Here is a 25552-nt window from a genome sequence, read left to right on the forward strand (position 1 = left end):
AGCCACGCTCTCGACCAATCCCAGTTAGACTTCGGAGGAAAGGGGCGGGAACAGCAGACTGCTCCGCCCCTTAGCTGCCATGGAGTCTCCTGGCCCTTCAGAAGCTAGATTCTGGCGGGGCTCTCCAGATTCTCTGGACATTCCCAGAGAAAATGAAGCGAGTTCGATGTCTTCGTAAGAAAACCAAAGAGACCAAATCTAGTTGCTTTGTCTTGGGTGCTTTACCTTTTTGAGACTCCTTCCAGCCTAACTCCTCTCCCCGTTTCCCAAGGCTTATTACATAATTAAGATCCAACTTTCCTGGGGTTGGGGATTTAGCTCAGTGGTAAAGTGCTTGCCTAGCAAGCCCAAGGCCCTGGGTTCGGTCCTCAGCTCCGGAAAAAAGAAAAAAAAAAAAAAAAAACAAACTTTTCTGCGACTTCCCAAGACTAACTCTCGGAATAAGAAGCTAGTTAATTTTCCTCAGATCTCCAGTCTAGGCACAGTAAACCCTATTTTACGCGTTCCACCATTCTGAAAGGTCCTTAAGTATCATTATCAATAAAACTAAAAAGCATGGTGTAGTGGGGCATTCCTGTAAAACCCAGCACTTGGAGAGCAAAAGCCAAAGCCAGATTGGTCCTTCTAGAGAGTTCCTGTGATCAGCTGACTGGCCAGCTGATCCGGACAAAATACATCCAGAAGAAAGTTTGAAGAAAACTCCCAGACATCCTATACACACCTCATAGAAAATTTCAGATATGTGTTACTAAAGATGATTGTTTTCATAAAGGGACCCTGAGAAACAAAGAAAAAAATTCAGATTTAGTCAGTTTCTTTTAGATGCTTCTCCTGTTTTGTTTTGCTTTGTTTGAAACAGGGTTTCACTCTGTAGCCCAGAATGACCTGGAACTATGTAGCCCAGGCTAAACTTGAACTTGCATCCATTTTATTGAATCAACCACCCAAGTGCTGGATTATAGATTAAGCTCTTTGTGGGCTTTTTTGGGTGGTTATCTGTTGTTTTGTTTTCAGATTTCTTTTTTTTTTTTAAAGATTTATTTATTTATTATATGTAAGTACACCGTAGCTGTCTTCAGACACTTCAGAAGAGGGAGTCAGATCTTGTTACAGATGGTTGTAAGCCACCATGTGGTTGCTGGGATTTGAACTCTGGACCTTCAGAAGAGCAGTCGGGTGCTCTTACCCACTGAGCCATCTCACCAGCCCCTTTAGATTTCTTTTTAAAAGAATAAAATAAAACCATGTATAGAATATGTAAAACTATTCTATAAATATTCTGATGGATCTTATATCCTTTAGGACTAGCTGGGATAAACTGGGCAGTGGTGGCGCATGCCTTTAATCCCAGCACTTGGGAGGCAGAGGCAGGCAGATTTCTGAGTTTGAAGCCAGCCTGGTCTACAGAGTGAGGTCCAGGAAAGCCAGGACTATACAGAGAAACCCTATCTCGAAAACAAAACAAAACAGGAATAGCTGGGATAGCAAGCCTTTGATTGATCGAATCGAGGCTTTTATAAACCAGCAATAAATTTAAAGCTATTATAAAGTCATGTTAATGCTTTCAACTTCTTTGTATCACTTTGTAAAAAAGTATCTAGCTGAATGGAGAACTCAGCAATCTGAAGAAATGAAGTCAGTCAGTGTTCACTGATTGCCGTGTTAAGTTGGGGCTGAGTTTCTGAATTATTTTGTCTTTAAATGGCAACTCCCACCCTGGTCCTTTAAACTTTAAAGCATTCTACAGTGGCAGACAAGATTGGCAAAGAAAATGGCTGGACAGATACCTCCAAGTTAACGTTTTCAAGTTGCATAGAGGGAAGAATATAGTCCTCTGGCCAGCGGGAAGTCTGCCACTGCCAACTGAGCCTCGGGAGGAAAACTCATTAGAACCTCTCTCACTTCCAAGTAATAAGCTTGTGTGTGTGTCAAGATTTAAAGCACAAATTCTTTGGTGTATAGATCAGACACCAACTCATGGTGAGCTTTTAGGACTGGATCTCAGAATTTTCCTCAGTAGCCAAATATTGTCTCATTAATACATCACGGGACGATCACTGGAAGGTCCTCTTTGCCATTCCTTTCCCCGTGCTGTTAAGTCAGAGTTGTCAGAGGCAGAGCCACCCTGACGTGAGTCTCTAAAGTTTTATCTATATACTTTCAAAATGAGGACAGATGTAAGTATGCCAGCAAATAATGTGATTCCTTCCAATAGGCACTCAATCCTGGTGTGGTTGTACATGCCTATATTCCCAGCGTTCACAGAGTATAGAATGAGTGATAAGCTTGAGGCCAGCCTTGCTACATAGCAAAACTCTTAATAACAACAAACCAAAACTCTATACCACATATCAACAAATCAGAGAATATAGATCTTGGTTTCTCTCCCTCCTCCTCCTCTTCCTCCTCTTCTTCTTCATCATCTTCAGATTTATTTTCAGGACCTGGAGAGAAGACTTAGGAGTTAAGAGCACTGGCTGCTCTTCGAAGGCACTTAGGTTCAATTCCCAGCACACAGGAGGCTAACAAACATCTGTAACTCCAGATCCAAGGGACCTGACACCCTCTTTTCTTGCTTCCTCAGACATGTGGCACAGGCATACATGCAGGCAAAATACTCATACATATAAAATAAAAATAATTAAAAGACTTTTTAAAATTAGTGTGTATGCACCCTGGAGGTCAGAAAAGTATGTCATCAAATCCCCTGGGAACTGAACTCTAGGCTCCTGCAAGAGCAGGACGGACTCTTTTTTTTTTTTTTGAGAGAGAGAGAGAGAGAGAGAGAGAGAGAGAGAGAGAGAGAGAGAGAGAGAGAGACTATGTAGCCCTGGCTGCTTTGGAACTCCCTATATAGACCAGGTTGGCCTCAAACTCACATATCAGAGGCTGCCTCTGCCTCCTGAGTACCATGATTAATATTCTGAGCCAGAACACCTGGCTACCAGCACTCTTTACCTCTGAGCTTCTCTCAAGCCCCTAAGAATAAAGCTCTTAAATGTGGTCCACAAAGCGCTATGGAACCACTGTCCTTAGTGATTAATTTTGTCAACATGATGCAAGCTAGAGTCACATGGGATTTATTAGAGATAATGGACCTATAAGATTCCTGGCAAGTCTGTACTGAATTGTCTTGATTCACCTTACTGGAGGTGGTACCACCTCTCATCCTAGATGATATAAGAAAACAAGTTGAGCAGGCCACAGGGAAAAAGTCAGTAAACAACACTTCTTCATGGCCTTTGCATCAGCTCCTTCCTGTAGGTTCTTGCCTTGTTTGAGTTCCTGCTCTGATTTCCCACAGGGCTGTGGAATTATAAACTGAAATATACTTTCCTCTGAAACTTGTTGCTGGTCATATCTTATCACAGTAATAGAACCCTTAAGACAGCTCCAGAGAAGGCTCCTCAAGATCTTTGTGATGGTTTGAATGAGAATGGCCTCGATGGGCTCATACAGTTGATTGCTTAGTCCTCCGTTGGTGGAACTGTTCAAGGATTAGGAGGTGTGGCCTTGTTGTAGGTGTGTCACTGGGGGGGGGGGGTAAGCTTTCAAAAAGTCCATGCCATTTCCAGTAGTTCTCTATTTCTCTGCCTCACACTTGTGGATCAGACGGAAGTTTTCAGCCACTGCTCCTGCCTGCCCACTGCCACGCTCCCTGCCATGATAGTTGTGGACACTAACTTTCTGGAACTGTGAGTCCCATTAAATACTTTTTTTCATAACTTACCTTGGTCATATTATTTTGCCATAGCAACAGAGCAATAAGACAGGCATTATCAAGATAAGTATTGTCAATGAGACTATTCAGAAATTGTCTTTTCAACAGCCTGACTTGTTCTGATACCCAAGTGAATGTCCAATGGGTCACATCTAGTTGAGCAAGTATATACATGTTTGGATGCTGGTGAACCTGAACATGTTCTTTGAGCTGGGAGATGGTCATGAACAGCAGACCACTTATCAATCAACAAGGTTTAGAAGACATTAAAAAAAAAACTGGTTCTTGAATATAGATAATTTAAAGAACTCTTTTAGAATTTATATGAAAGAGATTCTCTGCCATATTTACTAATATTGAAATTTCCAGAAAAACAACAAAATCTCTCAGAAAAAAAATGGCACTGTTGTTTTGGCACATGTCAGAAACACACAATACCTTCATGTACCCCTTTTGAGCGGTATCAGTTTGTTCTGGCTGGCTTGCAGAGGTGGGCTGAAGGATGCCCTTAAATCTGCTTTGTCCACATTGCACACAGTGAAAAGAACCACCACAAGGTGTGATGAGGCTGGAGAATGGCAACTGTACCATTTGTCCACAGGCATGACGAACCTTTTGTTGTTCTTCAAGACAGGATCTCACCAGTAGCTCTGGTAGTCCTGGAACTGACTATGAAGTCCAAGCTGGCCCCAAATGCAGAGATGCTCCTGTCAGAGCAAATTCTTACTCCCTAGAGTCAGAGGTCTTCTGGGTGGTACTTAGTGGTGGAATGCTAGCCTAGCATGCATGAAGCTCTGGGTTAGATTCTGAGTACTCAACATTAACTAATTAGTTAGAAGGCCTTAGGTTCAGACTTAATATACACAGCCTGTATTATAGAAAATGCAGTATGTAGATGAGGAGTTACCAGGCTGTAAGGGGAAACTAGAAGCCTGAGTGCTAGAATGGCAGATCCAGCAAGCACCAACTAAGTGCTACCTCCCCTTTGCAAATGAACATGGGCAGAAGGGACTCAGCTCTAACTGGGAACATTTACTCTGCTAGGTAAAGAAATAGGACACTGCTAAGGCCCTGTCAAACTCTAGCCATTCAGAAGTTGCTGACTCCCAAGAGCTTTTGGGAGAGCCAATGAATTACCTGACCCAAAAGCAGGTAGCTCATTAGTTAGGAAATAGTCTATGATTTTTAGTCACAAGCCTCCATCAGACTAACTAAAGGGCTCCAAGAACAAGACTAGCTGTGTTGGATATTAGATGTAGAACGTAGAGATGAGGCTGTAGCTCAGTGGTAGGTCACTTGCTTAGCATGTACAAGGCCCTGTGTTCAAATCCCTATACTTTCCCTGAGCATCTCACAAAATACAAGGGCAGGGGAAGGACCTAAGTTTGACAACCAACATCCACATGGTGATTCACAGACATCTGTAACACCAGTTGTAGAGACTATTATGCACATATGTGGTCCGAAGACATTCATGCAAGCAAACACTCCTCACACACACATAAACTTAAAAAAAATTTTTTTTAATAAAAATTTAAGAGGAAATTGTTTTTAAACAAAATCTCAATTGTTTGATTTTACAAATGAAGATTCAGGCTAGCCAGCTGCTGGGGTGAAAACCTGCAAGCTTAGAGGGGCAGAGAAACCACCCAGATGACCTTCCTTCTTAGGTAATGTCCCAGACACCTTACCTCTCTTTCATACCATCTCAGAAAATCTTCAAACTAAATGCCCTTCCCTTCTACTTCCTGCGTGTCTCTCTATAAGTCCTCCTGACTCCTCCTTACTGTTTCTTTTTTTTTTTCTTAATAATCTAATGTTCATTTCCTGTCAATTAGTTGCTTGTTCTACTTTTTTGACCTATGGTTGACTTTAAGGCAGTTCAAGGCAGCCTGGTTTAGAGAGAAAATTCCAGGACAGCCAAGGCTACACAGAGAAATCCTGTCTTGAGAAAGAAAAGAGAAGGGAAGGGGAAGGGAGGGAGAGGGAGGGGAGGGGAGGGAAGGATACAAAAGAAAAAGAAAGAAAAAAAAAGAAGGAAAAAGAAAAAAGAAAAAGAAAGGAACAACTTTGGGGCTAGAGAGATGGCTCAGAGGTTAAGAGCACTGGCTACTCTTCCATAGGGCCCTGGTTCAATTCACAGCAACCACATGTCAGCTCACAACTGTCTCTTTAACTCCAATTCCAGGGGATCCAACACCCTCACACATTCATGCAGGTAAAACAACAATGCACATAAAAAAAATAAAAGGGGATCATTAAAAAAAAAAAAAAAAGAAGCCAGAGTTAGTTTTTCCAAGAGAAGGTATCAGCCTGAAGATTTATTATCCACTGTGAGCCTCAAATTATTAGGTCTCTCTAGAGCAGGGTTTCTCAACCTGGGGGGCTGAGATTCCTTTGATGGTCAAACAATCCTTTCATAGGGGTTGTCTAAGATCATGAGATCTTATGATTCATAACTAGCAAATTACAGTTACAATGTAGCAACAACAATAATTTTATGGTTGGGGGTTGTGATGGTTTGTATATTCTTAGACCAGGGAGTGGCACCATCTGAAGGTGTGGCCTTGTTGGAATAGGTGTGACCTGGTTGGAGTAGGTGTGTCACTGTGGGTGTGGGCTTAATACTCTCACCCTAGTTGCCTGGAAGTCAGTCTTCCACTAGCAGCCTTTGGATGAAGACGTAGAACTCTCAGCTCTGCCTGTGCCAAGACAGCCTGGATACTGCCATGCTCCTGCCTTGATGATAATGGACTGAACCTCTAAACCTGTAAGTCAGCCCCAATTAAATGTTGTTTTTTATAAGACTTGCCTTGGTCATGGTGTCTGTTCACAACAGTAAAACCCTAAGACAGGGGTCATCACAACTGAGGAACTGTACTCAAGGGTCAGCAGCATTATGAAAGTTGAGAACTGCTGTCACGAGAGACAGAACCTGTAGGAGATATAGATGTAACATTTCACATTGAAAAGGAATGCTACGTGCTACAATGTGGATGAACCTAGACAATGTAGGTCCAGTGAAAGCAGCCAGACATCAAAGACCATCAGTTGTGTGATTCCATTATATGCAACATGAAGACGAGAAAATATATATACAGATTAGTGAGAGTTGCCTATAGTAAGGATGGGGTGGCATCAGTTGACAGCCAAAAGGAATGGAGTTTGTTTGTGGTGGGCAATGAACATGTCCTGAAGTTGGCTGTGGTGAAAACTGCACAACTGTGAATACTATTGAAAACACACTGGATTGGGTGCTCAAAAGAGTGAGTTGAACCATTAGTTATAGCTCAATAAATACAACAAGAAAGATCAAGTACGAGTTAAAGACAGTTTAAAAATCTGAGAAGTTTTATTATGAACACAAAACAAGGAGGATAAATGAGCATGAAAGAACATTATTAGTGATAAAAGGGTATTAACGTTACAAAACCTGGAATAAAACTGTTTATACTTATAAACAAGTCCTTTAAGGTATCTGTATTCACTAACGATTTACACTTTTACAGAGATGTAAGCTTATTTACAGGAGGTAACATTTACTCTAAACATCACAGTCATGACTCGGAGGTCAACCTAATAAAGGCAGCTGTGTTCATTCTGGATAAGTACCTGTACAGGCTATTGGCTTAAAACAGGAAAAGGTAACTTATTTGATATTTTCTGTTATTCAACTATTACACAAAATATAGATGATGGTCATAAGTAAAGGTCATAGAATTACACAAGAATTGTCAAGATTACAGAACAATACAAAGAATCCTTTATACTAAATTCAGCACATTTGATTCCAAAATGTAATTTTCATTACAGAAACACATATATTATTTAGAAATTTCACTAGACAGAAAATAAGCTGTCATATATATTTCTTTGCAACACTGAATCTAATTTGATTTAAAGCATTAACTCTATACATTAAGAAAAAACTTCAGTAATTCAGGTAAGAACTTGTTTGATTTTCCCTGTAATTTGCCAGATTTCTAATACATATTGAGTCTAAAGCTACAGCAAACAGTAACAATAGAGACTGTGTATTTAATTTTTGGATCTTTTTTTGAGATAGGGACTCATGAAGCCCAGGCTGGCCTAAACTCATTTCTGTAGCTGTGGATGAAGCCCAGGCTGGCCTCAAACTCATTTCTGTAGCTGTGGATGACTCTGAACACTTGATCCTCCCGTCTCTACCTCTCACGGGCTAGGATCAGAGATGTGCATCACCACACACAGCAAAACTAGATATTTTAAAAGAAAGAATACACTAAAATATAAATTAGAAAGTAGTTATGAGCTTTAAAATGTTCTTAAATATACAGAAGTAGTAACACATGTTCTATAAATATTCATGCATTAAAAATAAATTTACTAAAAGATCAATCTACATAGAACTGTTAAAAACCCCAACTGAAAAAAAATACAATTTTTATACAAAAAGAGACAGCAAAACGTGTTACTAACTCAAAAATAAAAAGCCTCAAGAAAGATTTCTCAAAACTAATAAGAGAGTTATAAAAGAAATTAATAATCTATTTTAGGCATGGTTTTCAGCCACAAATTATTAACACCCATTTCTTCATTCTTTGTTGACTCAATATGTACATTGTGGAAAAGTGTCAGAACACTGAGGTTATTGGCAACTTATGTTAATGTCCTAGACAGAAAAGCCACTGTCTGTGGGTCTGTCTCTGTGTGTCTATCTGTCTGTCTGTCTCTGTGTGTCTGTGTGTCTGTCTGTCTCTGTGTATGTGTGTGTATATGTGTATAAAGTCAGTACTGGAGTGTAGTATACTACTTAGATTGTAAAACTAAACTGCCAATAAAATGCAAAACATCAAGATACAGATGCCAAAGAGATTTTTAAAAAATTACTAAACTCACAGAGTCCATATTACATCCCTTATCAAGTAGGTTTCACAGAGTCCATATTACATCCAGAGTCCATATTACATCCCTTATCAAGTAGGTTTCACATGTTGGACTATTTGGCATGCAAGGGCCTAAATTAATTAATTAATTCAGAAGACTGGAAATTCTTGACAAAGATTTGCTTTTTAGTGAATTGAAGCTAATCATGAAAATGGTGTGGGGTGGCTTAATGTTTTGTTGTGCTGGGGATGAAGCCCAGAAGCTCTTGTATAGTAGGGAAGGGCACTAGGACACGCATACACACGCATACACACGCATACACACGCATACACATGGGAGGGAGGGAGGGAGGGGCCTAAGCCTCACCTCACTCAACTTTACCCATGTGGCAAAAGTTAACAGCAGTTTCTTATGGAAAAGAAAACAGGTAATATGACATAAAGTATAAGATGGATTTAGAAATAAAGAAGTTAAGGCACTTATTTCAATGGGTTTGTTATATTAAGAGCAAATATGTTCAATCTTTCTTTGAGGAATTCCTCCCACCCACATCCTGCAAACTCTGCCCCTCAGTGCAGCTTTACGGCTGACCCTTCAGCGCAGCTTTACGGCTGATCCTAGCAGCGGCTCGGTTACCCAAGTATATAATAAGTACTTAGAATAGCAAGCAGTAGGACCTTTTACTTGTTACTCCACAAATCACTAAAGAAAAAAGTTAAATGCTTGCAACAACATAGTGTTGTCTTAGTGACAGTCCAGATGGAAGTGAATCAACATATCTATGATACCTAATATTATCATTTCAGTCTTTTCTTCATTTGTCTGCCCTTCTCTGCCCACTCCCTCCCCCCCCACCATGGTGCTAGGAGCTGAACCCAGGGACTTGTGTGTGCTGGCCCAGCGCCATGCTACTGATTGACACATCCTCAGCCAATAGTGCCATTTCTATAATACTTCTTCTTTCAGGTGATGCTGAATGAAAAATTAATTTTAAACCTTTTTTGGGGGGGTGGGGGTAGCTTTGGCTATCCTGGTACACACTATGTAATCCAGACTGGCCTCGAACCCAGAGAACTGCCTGCTACTGCTCCTCCTGAATGCTGGGATTAAAAGAGTTCACCATCATGCCTGGGACTAATTATGAACTTTTAATAAAAAAATTCTTAGCTTACTGATACAGCAAACAGAACAAAAACTAAAACTAACTTAGCACATGTTATGTCAAAAACTCAATTCATTTTATAAGGGAATTGAAAAAAATCGTATTACAAGGGAAATACGGTTTATACTTCCCCCTTTACAATATGTAAGCTGTTTCTGCATGCTCTGATCACAAGAATGACCACATGAGTACTCAGTGTGTATTTGAGTAGCTGGTAATTTTCATAAAGCCTGATGTTAAACACTAGTGACTACCAAGATATTCAGAGTTCATCAGACATACAGTGCCACAGCTGCATGTTTAGTCAAAATAAGCATGAACATTAGTGAACAGGACCATTAGTGAACAGGACCATTTACACTAAACGGGGAGGAGGGGGGAGAACAGATGTCAGTTAAGCTCTAGACGTTACTCTAAGTGCACACACTTGAAAAAAATTGTACATATACATTACCAAAAAAAAGGAAATATTTTTCTTTCTAATTTGGAGTTCTTAAAATGCAATTTTATAGCATTCTAATAAAATAAAATTATAGAACCTGTTCACAAAACAATTTTATCATGTAAAGTTAAATATGCATCTTATTAAAACCATTTCTCTACAGGCTTTTATCTATCCTGAATCTCTTTATGAGGCCATATTAATTTAGAATTTCTTCCCTACCCCCTCAAAAAACCACCAGGGTTTTACCTATAGTGCTCTGTGTGCTGTCCTGGAACTCACTATGTAGGCCAGGCTGGCCTCAAACTCATAGAGATTCACCTGCCTCTGCCTCGAAAGTGCTGGGATTAAAGGCGTGAGGCACCACACTGGCTTACAATTTCCTTTAATGATAAAAACATGAAAATACATGAGGGAACGTAGCATTTATAGCACTGAACTGTGGAGAAGTTAACTCAACTCTCAGTGGTTTGCTCTTACACTGAAAAGCACCTGCATACATCTCCAGAAACTGCTGCACGCTAGTGCACACATTGTTGTTGTGATAGTGTTAATATGTTCAGAGAAAATGTGGCTAGATTGTATGCTCCACATCCAAAACAATTATAAAATTATTTTAAATGTTCATTTACATGTGTACGTATGTGTCTATTAACAGGAGTTGCTGTCTTAGCATGATTAAATTGTTATCAACTTAGAGGGTATAAGTGAGAAAAGGCAATCATGTAATAGTCATGAAACAATTAAATGTATGGGTTCGTCCTGTTCCCCTAAGGATGTGCTCGATCACTTGAGCAGCAGGTGACAGGAACAGCATCATAAAAACAATCAACTTCCCTTTATGTTTTTTCCACTTTAATTTAAATGTCACATAATTTTAACTAACATTTCAATTATTTTTAAAATACTGTAAAATAATTACATCTGTTACAGACTTCCGTGGAGAATTTTCTCTTGTATCATAGAATTAAATCACATGAAGTACTTAATTGAAAATTATGTTTTTGAAGTAAACACTGACCTTGGAAAATATTCAAATAAAGACTGATATTCTGAAGTAAGATTTGTGAGGTGACGCTACAGGGAAGCTTTACGTCATGTACTAAGGAAGAAAGCTGTCAGAAAGACACAGTGGTGGACTGGACGACATCAACACCTCATCATCTACTGCCAAGGAATCTCTAACCCAGGAATCAGCAGGTGCAGGAGGAACAGCAGCGTTTCAGATGCCCACTCTCTATCTGTGAGAAACCATGCAGGCTCAAGAAAACTGCACTTGACTTCAAGCAACATGTCTGTGAAATGAAGGCTCTGTTATTTGTCAAGATTGGAAGGAAATCACAGTGTTGACTTTATATACAAAGTAGGATCTGTTCCAGTATACTCTAGTGAAGTAATTCACATATGGAGAATAGTTAATTTTGACCTCATGACAAAATCGTCCATATTTTGAATAGGTTAATTTGTCACCTTCTTCGAAAACCACCTATCAAACAATAAGAAACACAATATTAAAACCGTATTAAATATATGAGAAATATAATCCTTATACTAGGAAATATATATTAGTATATTACTACATATAAGTGAAAATTATCATTGCTAAATATGACTAAATTATCTTATGCTGTTTAGTAAATTTAAGCCTTTTCCTAAGTCCCCACAACCACTGAACTCCTGAACACTAACTGGGTAATAAGCATAAAATGTTTGTAGTTTGTAAAGGATGTAATCCTAAAACTTAGCTGGTATTGTTGCTATAGTCCATCATCATTGCTCTGAGACATTGCTCTATCAGGCAGCCTCTAAGGATGGAAATGAATGTATTGTCTTCCTCCTATACAATCCATTCTTCTTGTGCAGGACCCATAATCACACATGTCTGGTGGGCAAGCATGCATGTCTTAGGCTCTTACACTCCCACTAACATCTCACTTCCATCTAGCTTTCACTACCAGAGCTCAGCTGATTTAAGGAGTGTGTGGGTGAGTGCGCATGCGTGTGTGCATGTATGTGTGTGTGTGTGTGTGTGTGTGTGTGTGTGTGTGTATCTGTATTCAGATCAGAGAACAACTTTCTGGAGAACCAGGAATGCAACTCAGGTCGTCAGGATTGGAAACAAAAACCTTTACCACTAAGGCACACCTCTGCCCCAGGATCGTTTGTTTTTATAATATTATTATTGCATCATACATCGGATAGGGAAGAAGCTTAAGTTTACGCCTGGTATTACATGAAAGAATGAGCAGAAAGGCAGGGCGTCAAAAGAAGAGAAAGGTGCAGAGAGTAGACAGAAACATATTAGTAATTACTAAATATCATTTCTTGATTATATCCCATCTGTCACCACTAAACCAAAATCACATCATGAGGCACCAACTGAAAACATTCAAAACACACGCAGCATAAGGTAAGTAAGGTCACAGTGCAAGCTTACTTAGTCACAGACAGGAGGAGGAGAACAGTTTTCAAAGATTTATCTTTTGTGTTTTGGCTGCATGTATGTGTACTCCTTATGCATGCACTGCCTTCAGAGGCCTGAAGAGGGCGTTATAACCCCTCAAGCACAGAAGGTAGCCCTGGCTGTCCTGGAACTCACTCTGTAGACCAGGCTAGCCTCGACTCAGAAATCCGCCTGCCTCTGCCTCCCAAGTGCTGGGATTAAAGGCATGTGCCATCACTGCTGGTACTGTATGAGTCCTGAGACCTGAACCTACATTTTCTTCAAGGGCAAGAAAGGCTCTTAAGTGCTGAGCCATCTCTCAACCCTGAAACATGGGACCTGTGGGAGGAAAAAAAACACCACTGGCCTCCAAACTAGCCTCAGTTTATGAAGACAAACTTATGAGTATTTCAGAAGGAAAAGCAAAAGTCCTGGCTGTGGCCTCAACAGAGTTTACCCTACAACTCAGAATGAGCTATCATCTTGTTCTCAAGTCCTCTAGCCTACTGTTCTTAGGAATAAAAGCATGGGTTCACACCAGTTCTCTCTATGAACCTTACGAGCTCCCCCGTGAGTCACCCTGGTTACTAGATAGCAGTGTATCTACTACTTAGCGCGAGGGAAGATGTCATGCTAAGGCAGCCACAACTCAGGGAAGAAGACTATAAAGCTAAACGCAGTCAGAACAATTAACTTTTCAAGTGGTTACGTACATGTCCATTTGCAATATCTAGTAAGTCTTTAACCCGACAGCCTCTCGTGGTTCCCAGCTCATTGCAGATGGCATCTTCTACAATTAGGTAGTTAGCTTTATAAGATGTCAGGATTTTATAAATATCCTCAGCAGATCGCTTTGAATAGATTTGGTAAATCTGAAAGCAAATAATTAAAACAAAATTTAAAAGACAGTAAAAGCACCTGTTAATTAAAATTACAGCTTCAATAGAACCCCCTTCACAGGGCTGGAGCGATGGCTCAGCAGGTAAGAGCACATATTGCTCTTGCTGGAGATCTGAACTTGGTTCCCAGGACCTGCTTCAGGCAGCTGATAACTGCTATGACCCCATCGGCAGGGAATAGGATATCCTCCTCTGCACTCCTACCTGTGACACCTGTGCTCACATGCACATACCCACCCCATACACATTTTACACATATAATTATAAAAATAATTTGAAAATTAAAATAAAATACAACTCAACACTATACAAGTCACCAGCTAATCCTGTTTAGTATGTTCACAGAGCTGTACACTGACTGACACTTTATTTGCATTAGTGCTGTGTATATTATCTGTCACCTCCCAACTTGCCTGTCACAGTCCTATATAGCCAGTAATCCTCTTTGTCTCTTCAAAGATTTCCATTCTAGACATTTGAAATATATGGGGTTTACAGTATGTGATCCTATGTGACTGACTTCCTTTACTAAGCATAAAGCTTGCCTAATTTACCCATATTGTATAAGTACTTTATTATTTTTCAAAGCCAAATAATATTTACTATAAGTTAATAAACATTTTGGTTGCTTGCATTCTGGAGCCATGATGAATACTGTACATGAATATTGACATAGGGGTTTTGTGCAGGATACATATTTGCATTTCTAACAGCTGCTGTGTTGTAAGGTAACTGCAGTTAATTTTGTGAAGACTCACTGACAAGTTTCCACAAACTATATACAGGGTTTCATTTGAGCTCTCTATATCCTATACCTTTGTTTGTTCTTTTTAAAAATTAATTAATTAATTAATTAATTAATTAATTATAAGTACACTGTATCTGTCTTCCGACACACCAGAAGAGGGCATCAGGTCTCATTAGGGATGGTTGTGAGCCACCATGTGGCTGGTCTGATTTGAACTCACAGCCTCTGGAAGAGCAGCCAGTGCTCTTAACCGCTGAGCCCTCTTAATCTCTCCAGCCCTTTGTTTATATTTTGAGACAGGGTGTCTACATAGCCCTGTAGTCCTGGAACTTGAAATGTAGACCAGGCAGGCTGTCCTTGAATTCACAGAGACTGTCTGTTCTCTGTCCACCCCAAGCCTCAGTGCTGGATTAATGGTGTATACCAGCAAGCCCAGCTAATACGCCCCTTTGATTTTAGCTATCCTACTTGTAGATTTGACTTTCACTTTCCAGATGGTAAATGAAGTCATGAACCTTTCATATGCAAATGGGTTGTTCGTAGTTCTTTGGAAAAAAAGGCCTATATAAGTCCTTTGTCTAGTTTCAAATTTTAATCATCTGTCTTATTATTGTGTTGTAATAGTTCCTTTAGTTTTTATTGCCATGTATCAGAATGTTCATTTTCCAAATGACATAGTAAGAGTCAACAATGTTAAAAATAATTTGGTCACTCAGAAATGACAAGGAAGGATGTCTGAAACTTGGGTCATGACTAGATGGCCGTTTCATTACAACTTTGCCAGATCTAGGGCAGCCTCAATTCCTCAGCATGACCACACTCCCACAGAAGCTGGCCTCACTTTTTCTTCCTTCCTTCCTTCCTTCCTTCCTTCCTTCCTTCCTTCCTTCCTTCCTTCCTTTCTTTCTTTCTTTCTTTCTTTTGAGGGCAGGGGTGTCGGGGTGTGTGTGTATGTGTGTGTGTGTGTGTGTGTGTGTGTGTGTGTGTGTGTGTGTGTGTGTGTGTGTGTGTGTAGACCAGGCTGGACTCAAACTCATAAAGCTCTGCCTGCCTCCTCCTCTCCAGTGCTGGATTAAAGACATGTGCCACCACCACTCAGCTTCATTTTCTAGCTCTATAGTCAGTCACACACATTTCTTGGTTCGTGGTATTTTTCAGCATATTTTTCACATCCCATTTTCTAAGAAGCAGATCATCAGTCTTCAATGCCAACATCAAATAGAAAAATATAATGTATGGTGGATTCTTACATTTCTGCTAAGCAGGACTGACTATCCTGCCTTTGGACTCTTTGTGCTGGATGAGTATGTACATGCATGCACATACAATTACAATTTAATAGTGCATTCTAAGTACAGTGGAACACTCCTACAATCCTAGTACTTGAGGGTGTTGAGGCAGGAGGGTAATGAGTTCAAGGCTAACTGACTATATACACAACTTGAGACTCTACTTCTAAATAAAAAAAAACAAAAATTGTCTTTATTAAAATACACAAGTTAACTTTGAAGTTTTCGTCATGTACTATGGTTTAGTCATTTAATTTTCCTGAGTAGGAAGTAGAACTATTACTATCATTTCCAGATGCAGGAACTTACTCAAGGGAATGCACAGAACTAACTTTTGAGTCCAGAAACATAATTCTACAGTCAATTCTACTTGCTTGTGTGTGTTTGTTTGTTTGTTTGTTTTGAGACAGGGCCCTGACTGTCCTGGAACTCACCATGTAGGCAGGCCAGACTGACCTCAAACTCACAGCAAACCTGTCTCTGCTTCTCTGAATGCTGAAGTTAAAGGTATGCACCACCTACCAGAAAGTGTTTTTGGATACTTTTTTTTTTTTTGGTTTTTCGAGATAGGGTTTCTCTGTGTAGCCCTGGCTGTCCTGGAGCTCACTTTGTAGACCAGGCTGGCCTCGAACTCAGAAATCCACCTGCCTCTGCCTCCCGAGTGCTGGGATTAAAGGCGTGCACCACCATGCCCGGCTTGATACATTTTTTTTTTTAAAGTTTTTTTTTTTAAAGATTTATTTATTTATTATATGTAAGTACACTGTAGCTGTCTTCAGACACTCCAGAAGAGGGCGTCAGATCTTGTTACAGATGGTTGTGAGCCACCATGTGGTTGCTGGGATTTGAACTCCGGACCTTCGGAAGAGCAGTCAGGTGCTCTTATCCACTGAGCCATCTCACCAGCCCCTTGATACATTTTTAAAATTATTTATTTTATGTGTATGAATGTTTTGCCTGCATGCCTTTTGTGTACCAAGTGCCTGCCTGATACCTGTTAGGGTCAGAAGCGAACACTGGATCCCCTAGTACTGAAGTTACAGACAGTTGTGAGCCACCGTGTGCATGCTGGGCGTGGTGGCGCTTGCCTTTAATCCCAGCACTCAGGAGGCACAGGCAGGCGGATTTCTGAGTTCAAGGCCAGCCTGGTCTACAAAGTGAGTTCCAGGACAGCCAGGGCTGTACAGAGAAACCCTGTCTCGAACCCGCCCCCCCCAAAAATAAAAAACCAAAGAACAAAAAAAACCACAGGTCCGTTGGAACAGCAGCCAGTGCTCTTAACCCACTGATCCACCTCTCTATCCCCTTCTGTCTGAATTTTGTTTTGCAGCTATGGAAGATGGGGCCTCACCTACATTTTTGGGGCTGTCCCTATGGTGATTGGTTTGAACTTGGCGATCCTCCTGCCTCAGCAGCAGGACCAGCAGCACAGGAATCTCATTATCCTGTAGATATCCAAAGGCTGGGTTCTTTCTTAGCCTTACATTGCTACACTTTTTTTTTTAAAAGCTCAGAATTTACTTAAAAATCATATGGTATTTTCACAAATAGAAAAAGAAAATAAAGCTGGGTAGTGGTGGTCAATCCTTGCGCTCAGGAGGCAGAGGCAGGAGAATCTCTGAGTTGGAGGCCAGCCTGGTCAACAGAGTTCCAGGACAGCCAGGGCTACACAGAGAAACCCTGTCTCAAAGAAAAAAAGAAAAGATGAAAGAATGAAAATATGGAGAGGGGCTGGTGAGATGGCTCAGTGGGTAAGAGCACCCGACTGCTCTTCTGAAGGTCCGGAGTTCAAATCCCAGCAACCACATGGTGGCTCACAACCATCCATAATGAGATCTGACAACCTCTTCTGGTGTGTCTGAAGACAACTACAGTGTACTTACATATAATAAATAAATAAATAAATAAATAAATAAATAAATAAATAAATCTAAAAAAAAAAAAAAGAAAATATGGAGAATCCTAGTTCAAGTGATCATTAACTTTTCATATATATAGATTTATCATTTAAATCCATAACAATCAAAATTACACATCTTTAAATCAAATTAATTAGGTATCATTCTAATGTTATACAGAATTATCCTTAAAAGCCAATACCAATAAAATAAAACATAAGAAACCCTAAAGGTTGGTTAGTTGGCTGGTTGGCTAGCCGACTGATTTTTGCAGTACAAAGGATTCAACTCAGGAACTTCTGAATGGCAAGCAAACAGTACCACTGACTTACATTTTCAGGCTTTTTTTTCCCCCCAAAGCAATTGCTTATTCCCTAGTTTGATACTGAAATTGCTATCCTCATGCCTCCATCGCCCAACCAGCTAGGATTATATGAATGCTAGACGTTCCTGGCTAAATCAAAATAGTAATATGTGTTCTCATGTTGGGGGGGGGCGCAGGGAGGAGGACAGGAGTGAACAGCTGACTCACTCAATTTCTCTCCATCTTATTTTTGAGTCTTACTCAACGTACAACTCCCTGACTTGATTAAAATATCTGGTCATCAAGCCTCAGGGACCTGCTGTCAGCCTCCCCGCACTGGGATTAGAGATGCGTGCTGCCTGCCACACTTGGCTCTTACATGGGTGCTATGGATCCAAACTTAGGCCCTTGGACTCCTACAGCAAGGGCACTACTCACTGACCCACCACCTTAAATTACATTTTTATTTTATCAGCAACAAGACAGCTTTGGAAAGACGTGTATTAAGACATGAACTGACAGGTTTCCTTCAGTAATTTTGAGAACCATAATACTTTGAAAGGATGGCTGCCCTTTCTGAAATATTATCCATCAGTGTCTCTAAAAGCATTATGAAAATACCTTTCGCAGAAACTAGTAACACTCTTCACAAAATGAAGAATTTAATATTTTAATCTTGGATTTTTCTCTTGATCACACAACCTTTACCTGCTTTTTCTTTTTCTGCTTTTCATTTTTTGAGGTAGTTCTGCCATGTATCCATAGCTCTGGCTAGTCTGAAACTGATGATGGAGCACAGGCTGGCATCAAGCTCACAGTGCCTCTGTTTCAACCTACCGACAACTTTTAAAAACTTAAGTGAATTATAAAATTGCATTTTGCTAGCTATCAGGAAACACGTCCCATCATAGAACAGATTAAATTGTAGTGTTATTTTGAGAAGATACAAATGTAGATGAAGTGCCTCACATTTTCATTTCTCTGGAGCAGGTCATCATCGCTGTAAAGTGGCAGGCTTGTCACTGTCCACCCAGTACACAGCTTAATCACACCCATCAACTGTGGGCTTCCTGCGAACACAGCTGCAACTGGAGCTTGCCTCCTGAAAAGAACCAAAAGATCATCTGAGAATTATGCTACTAAGATCATTGGTTTATACCAACTCTCAAATCCAACAATTTCCAATGTACAAGCACACTAAGATTTCAAAGTCAACGCAGTCCATTTAACTTATGTGTTCATTGAAAAGCATTCTATTATATGCTAGCAGCTGTTTTAAACACTGAAGATACACAATTTTTTTTTTTTTTTAAACAAAGGGATTGGGCCAGGCGGTGAGTTCCAGGACAGCCAGGGCTATCCAGAGAAACCCTGTCTTGAAAAAACCAAAAAACAAACAAACAAACAAACAAACAAAAAAACAAAAAAACCAAAGAGCACTGACTGCTCTTCCAGAGATCCTGATTTCAATTCCCAGTAACCACATGGTGGTTCTGTAACAGGACTCGATACCCTGTTCTGGTGTGTCTGGAAATAGCTATATTATACTCATATAAATGAAATGAATTTAAAAGGAGGAGGAGTGGAGGTAAGAAACAAGAATATGTCGGGCGGTAGTGGCACAGGCCTTTAACCCCAAACACCTGGGAGACAGAGACAGGCAGACCTCAAAAAAAAAAGGAAAAGTAAAAGTAAAGAAAAAAAAAAAGAGGGCTGGACAGTGGTGGCACACACCTTTAATCCCAGCACTTAGGAGGCAGAGACAGGTGGATTTCTGAGTTCGAGGACAGCCTGGTCTACAAAGTGAGTTCCAGGGCCAGGGCTATCCAGAGAAACCCTGTCTCGAAAAAAAACCCCAAACAAACAAAAAACCAAAACCAAAACCAAAAACAAAAAAAGAAAGAAAAAAAGAAAAAAGAAAGGAAGGATATACTGTATCAGATAGGGTGGCTGGTTCTCACACTCAGGTTCTGCAACACTAATCACACATAACTCAAACCCTTCGACATCTATTCACCCTCCTGCTCCTCTGTCTCCTGACAGCAGTGTAGACGAGTCCACATTGAGTCCACTACAAACTCTCAGGTGCCACTTAAAGGGTAGGAAACCAGCAAGCAAGTTCCTTCCGTCCGCCTTGCAGTGCTAGGATGAACTTGAGAGCCTCCATGCATGATCTACAGGCTGGAGAAGGGACTCAGCAGGTAAAGGTGTTTGCTGCCAAACTTGACGGTATGAGTTTGATTCCTAGAACCCATACACTAGAAAGAACTTACACCTGTAAACTGTCCTGAGTTTTACACACATGCTGTGGCACACACATCTCATTCTACCTCTGAGCTGTACTTCCAGCCCAGCTCATCTATCCACTCCAGTGTGCACTACTCAGCATCTGGCTGCGGCGTAGTACACACAGATAAGCTCTAAAAGAGAAGGAACAGCACCTGGCGGGCAATGTCCTAATAGAAGACTCAGGAATAAGGAAACAGACTTTAGACAAAATATTACACTCAGATAAATATCTAATTATCCAGCATCTAATTGCTCAGGCCTTTGCTGTGCTTCTTTTTCTCTTCTTCTTCTTTTTTTCTTTTAAAAGATTTATTTATTTATTATATGTAAGTACACTGTAGCTGTCTTCAGACACTCCAGAAAAGGGTGTCAGATCTCATTACAGATGGTTGTGAGCCACCATGTGGTTGCTGGGATTTGAACTTAGGACCAGTCGGTGCTCTTAACCGCTGAGCCATCTCTCCAGCCCTCTTTTTTTTTTTTTTTTTTTTTGGTGAGGGAGTGGTGAGGGGTGGGGAGGGAGGGGTGTTTCAAGACAGGGTTCTTCTGTGTAGTCCTGGCTGTCCTGGAACTTGCTCTGTAGACCAGGATGGACTTGAACTAACAGAGATCTGCCTGCCTCTGCCTTCTGAGAACACCACTACCGCCTAGTTTTGGTAAATCACACAAAGGATGTAGTTGCCTTTGTTGTTTGTGACAACACAATAGTGTATTGTCATGCTCCCCACTAGCAACTACGACTCCCATTAAGTCTTAGTAGCAATGGTTAAGGTAACCTAAAAAAATATGGAATGTCTTTATAGAAATTAAGACCTCATTATAAAACCTATCCTCACTTTTATGCATTCATTCTATAAACAAACCTGTCATTTCTTTAAATATTTCTCAGTTCCATCTCCTTTATTTTCCACGTCTTAAAAACAACAACCAGCACCACCGGGGGTCTCACTCTGTAGCTCTGGCTGGTCTCAGACTTACAGTGATGCCCCATGCCTCCGTCTCCCAAGTACTCAGCGTTTGTTCTTCTAGGACTTTTAAAAAAGGCTTTATCTGCTTTTTGTATTTTGTCTTTAACAAGTTTAAACATAGTTATTTGGAAATCTCTACCAGGGATAAACTGATCACAAGAATGGCTGCAGTAATTCTCGCAGCCATGGATCCGGAGGCAGATGCTGATCTTTGCCATGTGGTCTGCTACATCAATGGGACAGTAGCTGTATGTGCTGGCTAGTCTCATGTCAACACAAGTTAGAGACACATCTGGGAAGAAGGACTCTTATCTGAGAAAAGGTCTCCATAAGATTGGCCTCTAGGCTAGTCTCTGGTTCATAATTGACGTGGGTGGACCCAGTTCACTGGGTGAGGTGCTATCCCTGGGCTGGCAATCCTGGGTGCTTTAAGAAAGCAAGTCGAGCAAGCCATGGGCAACAGTCAGTAAGCAGCACCCCTCCGTGGCCGATGGAGTTCCTATCGCAGATTCCTGTCTGTTCTGACCTGCTTCAGTGCTGGACTGTGATATAAAAGTGTAACTGAAACAAACCCTTTCCTCCCCAAGCTGCTTTTGGTCATGGCGTTTCACCCCAGCACTAGAAACCCTAAGATACGCAAAATAGTACAGACAGTGTGGTTTACACTGAACTGTGCCCACTCTATTTGCTCTTGGGAATTCTCTAGCTACTACGTCACAAACAGGTGCACATACCATGAGACCAGAGGTCAAGTTAGCCTGATTTCCGGTGACAACTAGCCAAACACAGACAAGCCAAAGAGGCCATGCCAGGTTATCCAGCCCTGCCTGAGCTGGCCGAGACCAGAGAAATCTTCTCAACTGTTAGCACTCGCTGATCCACAAAAATGTGTAAAACATTTTTCACTGATTGCTTATAATCATTAAGTTTTATGACAGTTTGCTATATGCCAAAAATGAAACAACACAAATTATTAGAAATTGCTAAAGTCCACTTCCACTGTTGATTACAAACAATAGCTGATACTTCCTATGCTGAACTATTTTTTCATGTGTTATTTCAGGGCTTCATGAATTTCTTTATGGAATTCCATAGAACCTGAGTTGAGAAGAAACGGACTCAGGACTACTTTTCACGAACACGTCAATACCTTGGATTTCCTGAATCAAGTTCTAGCCCATGTGAACTCAGACCCATTGCTACAAACTCAGATTAATTACCTAGACTTTCATGGCTATGGTTGTTTCTAACCAAGAGCTAACATGCTTTTCCTGGCAATACAGCCTTTTCTGAGTCCCTGAATTATCCACCTTCACTTCTGAGTAAGTAAAGGGTGTCTGGAGTCCACATTGCTGCTGTGTGGAAGAAAGGGTCTCCAACTGCCACTCTCAGACTTACCAAGGTTGTTTCAACTTTAAGATGAGTTTACTTATAAAATTAGAATTACAAATTAATGATTCCTGAGTTTACAAAGAACAATTCATTCATTATTATCCCCGAAGTCATGAGACAGCATGCAAAGACTAGTTAATGACAGTTAACAATAGTCTTGAGCAATTTGGTCCTTACTTTATCCAGGTCATAAGTTCCACTGTATCTGGATCATAGAATTCCTGTAGTTCTGTTAATTCTGTAATTAATCGTGGAAAAAACTAAAACACAAAACAAAACACCCAGAGGTGTAAGTAACTGGAAAGCTGAAAACTGTTTCAAAGTATTCCAAAAGACCACCTTGAAGCATGCTGACATGTCAACATTGCCACATTGCTGTTCTCTTCACTGACCTGGTCATCTTTTCAACCGGAATAATTATAATTTTATAGTTACTCACTGCTTAGATGGAGTAACTAATGTTATTATCAAACAACAATATAACACTATAACATCGGTTTTAGTGTTCATGTATAGACATAGTAAATTTAAAAATTCCAGGACAAATATTTTGCAGGTTGATTGGCAATTAGTTTCCTGCTATATTATGTTAAGCCAAAAAATTATTTCATTTCACAGATATTAAAATTGGAGTTACCAAAATATATTTAAATATTAAGACCTACTTATTCAAGTTTTGTCAATTATGGTAAGAACTTACAATAGCATTAGACTGAAGAAAACTGCATTAGATTACATCCTAAAACTGTTTTAGGCTGGATGTGATAGAATACTTGTATAATTCCAGCACTTGAGATGCTGAGTTAAGAGGATTACCAAAAATTCAAGGTCAGCCTGGGCTACATAATGAGACCTTGTCTCAAAAGATAACAAGGAAATGAGTACTCATATACATAAAATACATGAGAAAGTAAATTTAAAAAATGTTTGGGGAGCAGAAGTTGGTGGTACATGTCTTTAATCCCAGCACCCAGGAGGCAGCGGCAAACAGGTCTCTATGAATTGGAGGTGAGGCTGGTCTACATAGTGAATTCCAGGACAGCCAGAGTGAAAGAAAGAGAAAGAGGGGGAGGTTGGGGGAGGGAGGGAGGGAATGTTTTGGCTATCTTGTTAGGAAGCAATGGCAGCAACTTTAAGGACATCAGCTTTGTTAGTGAGGTGTCTTGATAGAAGCTTCCTACACACATACATAAATTTATAACCTTATAGATAAATACATTTTCATAATATAAAATCTCTTACCTCTTTCCATAAACTAAGACCTATAATAGTGGGTACCGCCATGCTCAGAATAAGAGCCTAAAATAAATAACAAAAAGAGTTATGGGTAAACACACTTTAGAATATATGCTAGATCTATTAGCATTGACTTAGACTAACATTAACATGAATCTAGTTCAAAGTGAATTGAGTGAAGGCTAGTGTGCTTCAGACAAATTGAGGTGTTGGTAAAAGTATTTGCTATATAAGGCAGATGGTCAAGGAGTGGGACATGGTGACACATGCCTCTAACCCCAGCACTTGGGAGGCAGAAGCACACGGATCTCAGTTGAAGGCTACTTGGTCTAGAGACCGAGTTCTAGGCCAATCAGGGCTACACAGTAAGATTCCACCATAAACAAAACCAAACAAAATTAGTGCTTGGTGCCAGAGAGATGGCTCAACAGTTCAAGAGTATTTATTGTGTTCTTGCAGAGAACCAGGGTCAGTCCCTAGCATCAGAATGGTGGCTCACAGCACACTATAACACTCTTTTGTAATGTCCACTGGCTCATGCACACATGTGGCACATGCCTTTAATCTCAGCACTCAGGAGCCAGAGGCAAGAGAATGTCTGCAAGTTTAAGGACAATCTGGACTACATAGAGAGATTCTGTCTCTAAATAAAGAAAATAACTTTAAAAAGAAATTAAAGAAACTAGTGCTTAGTTAATCTGAATTTATGGTTGCCTGTAACTGAGATAGTCAGGAGGATTGGGGATGTGAGACCAGTGTGAGTTTATTACATTAAGTGATTCTGTTTCATGGAACAAACTAGAAAACATTACCTCCATAGAGGTTTTTCCAATAGCAAATAACATGTAAAGTTTTTCAAGACTTATTCTAGCTTCTGTATGAGTGTGCATCTCTCACACATGCATATGCGGTGTCTAGGACAGGTGGACAGCATCAGGTTCCCTGGAGATGGTTGCAGGACACCTGATGTGCTACTGGGAGGATACCGTGGGTCCTCTGCAGCAGCAGTTCATGCTCCTGACTGTCGAGTCATTTCTCTAGCCCCAATCATATGTAAAACTCTGTCGGAGGCCTATGTTATAAGAAGCTTACAAATAACTATGAATTAGCATGAAAAGGTAACAGCAAAAGGCACTAAAACCACACAGGCGAAATAGCTATCATAGATCACCATACTATGTTAAAAATGAGAAAACGTAAATTCTGGAACGAAGACTGGAGAAAATATAAGAAGATCACTGTTTAACATAATTTATCATCTTTTTGCCCAAACATGTTTTTCCTAGTCTACATATGGTGGGGGTTTGCTTGTTGTTTCCTCTCCTTCAAAACTGTTAGAAACTATGAACATTGCCCTCTTTCCCACTAACACAAATAATTCTGTCTGGATTCCTACATTTGGGGAAATAACAGGGGTTAGGACATCCAGATAAAGTGGTTAAACCCCACTAAGAGAAATCCACCCTCATCATGAAATTTCCCCTGCCAGATAAAAGCATTCTACAGCATCAGGTACTATTCTTCCCCTTGTGGGATCCAAATGGAATCCTCAGGAATGAGAGACAAGCATTTCACTGAGCCATACTCCACCATCTCCCCTGATCTGTTCTGTTTTGTAGATAGTATCTTGCTGTGTAGCCAAGGCTGATCCCAAACTGGAATCTTCCTTTCTCAACTACCCCAGTTCTATCACACCTAACTCTAACATTTTATTTATCTTTATTTTACGCACACAGCAGAACAGTGTAAATTCTTTTCACATGGAAACATACATAGATCTAAGTAAAGTCAAGAAAGAAGATATTTAAAACCTGAAGTCCATATAAAATGTGTGTCTGTGACTTCAGAAGGCTGGGGCAGAAGGATCACTATGAGCAAGGAGTTTGAAGTCACCC

At 40.3% G+C, this 25552-nt stretch overlaps 1 protein-coding gene across 3 annotated transcripts in view; it reads right to left on the reverse strand.

The window, feature by feature from the left end:
• Positions 1-7049: 7049 nt before the first annotated feature.
• Positions 7050-25552, reverse strand: part of Dpy19l4 (dpy-19-like 4 (C. elegans)) — a 60824-nt gene continuing 42321 nt past the window's right edge. Inside the window, exons 15-19 of one of the 3 annotated variants that reach the window (NM_001081201.2) lie at positions 23664-23720; positions 22599-22681; positions 18742-18874; positions 13348-13506; positions 7050-11677 (exon numbers count right to left, since the gene is read on the reverse strand). In NM_001081201.2, coding sequence (NP_001074670.1) covers positions 11513-11677; positions 13348-13506; positions 18742-18874; positions 22599-22681; positions 23664-23720 — 597 coding nt within the window. In that variant the 3' untranslated portion in view covers positions 7050-11512. The remainder of the gene's footprint in view (positions 11678-13347; positions 13507-18741; positions 18875-22598; positions 22682-23663; positions 23721-25552) is intronic. The other 2 variants (XM_006538041.4, XM_006538042.4) reach the window with 2 other exon arrangements.

This window comes from Mus musculus, chromosome 4 (genome assembly GCF_000001635.26).
Source record: "Mus musculus strain C57BL/6J chromosome 4, GRCm38.p6 C57BL/6J".
Taxonomy (NCBI): Eukaryota; Metazoa; Chordata; class Mammalia; order Rodentia; family Muridae; genus Mus; species Mus musculus.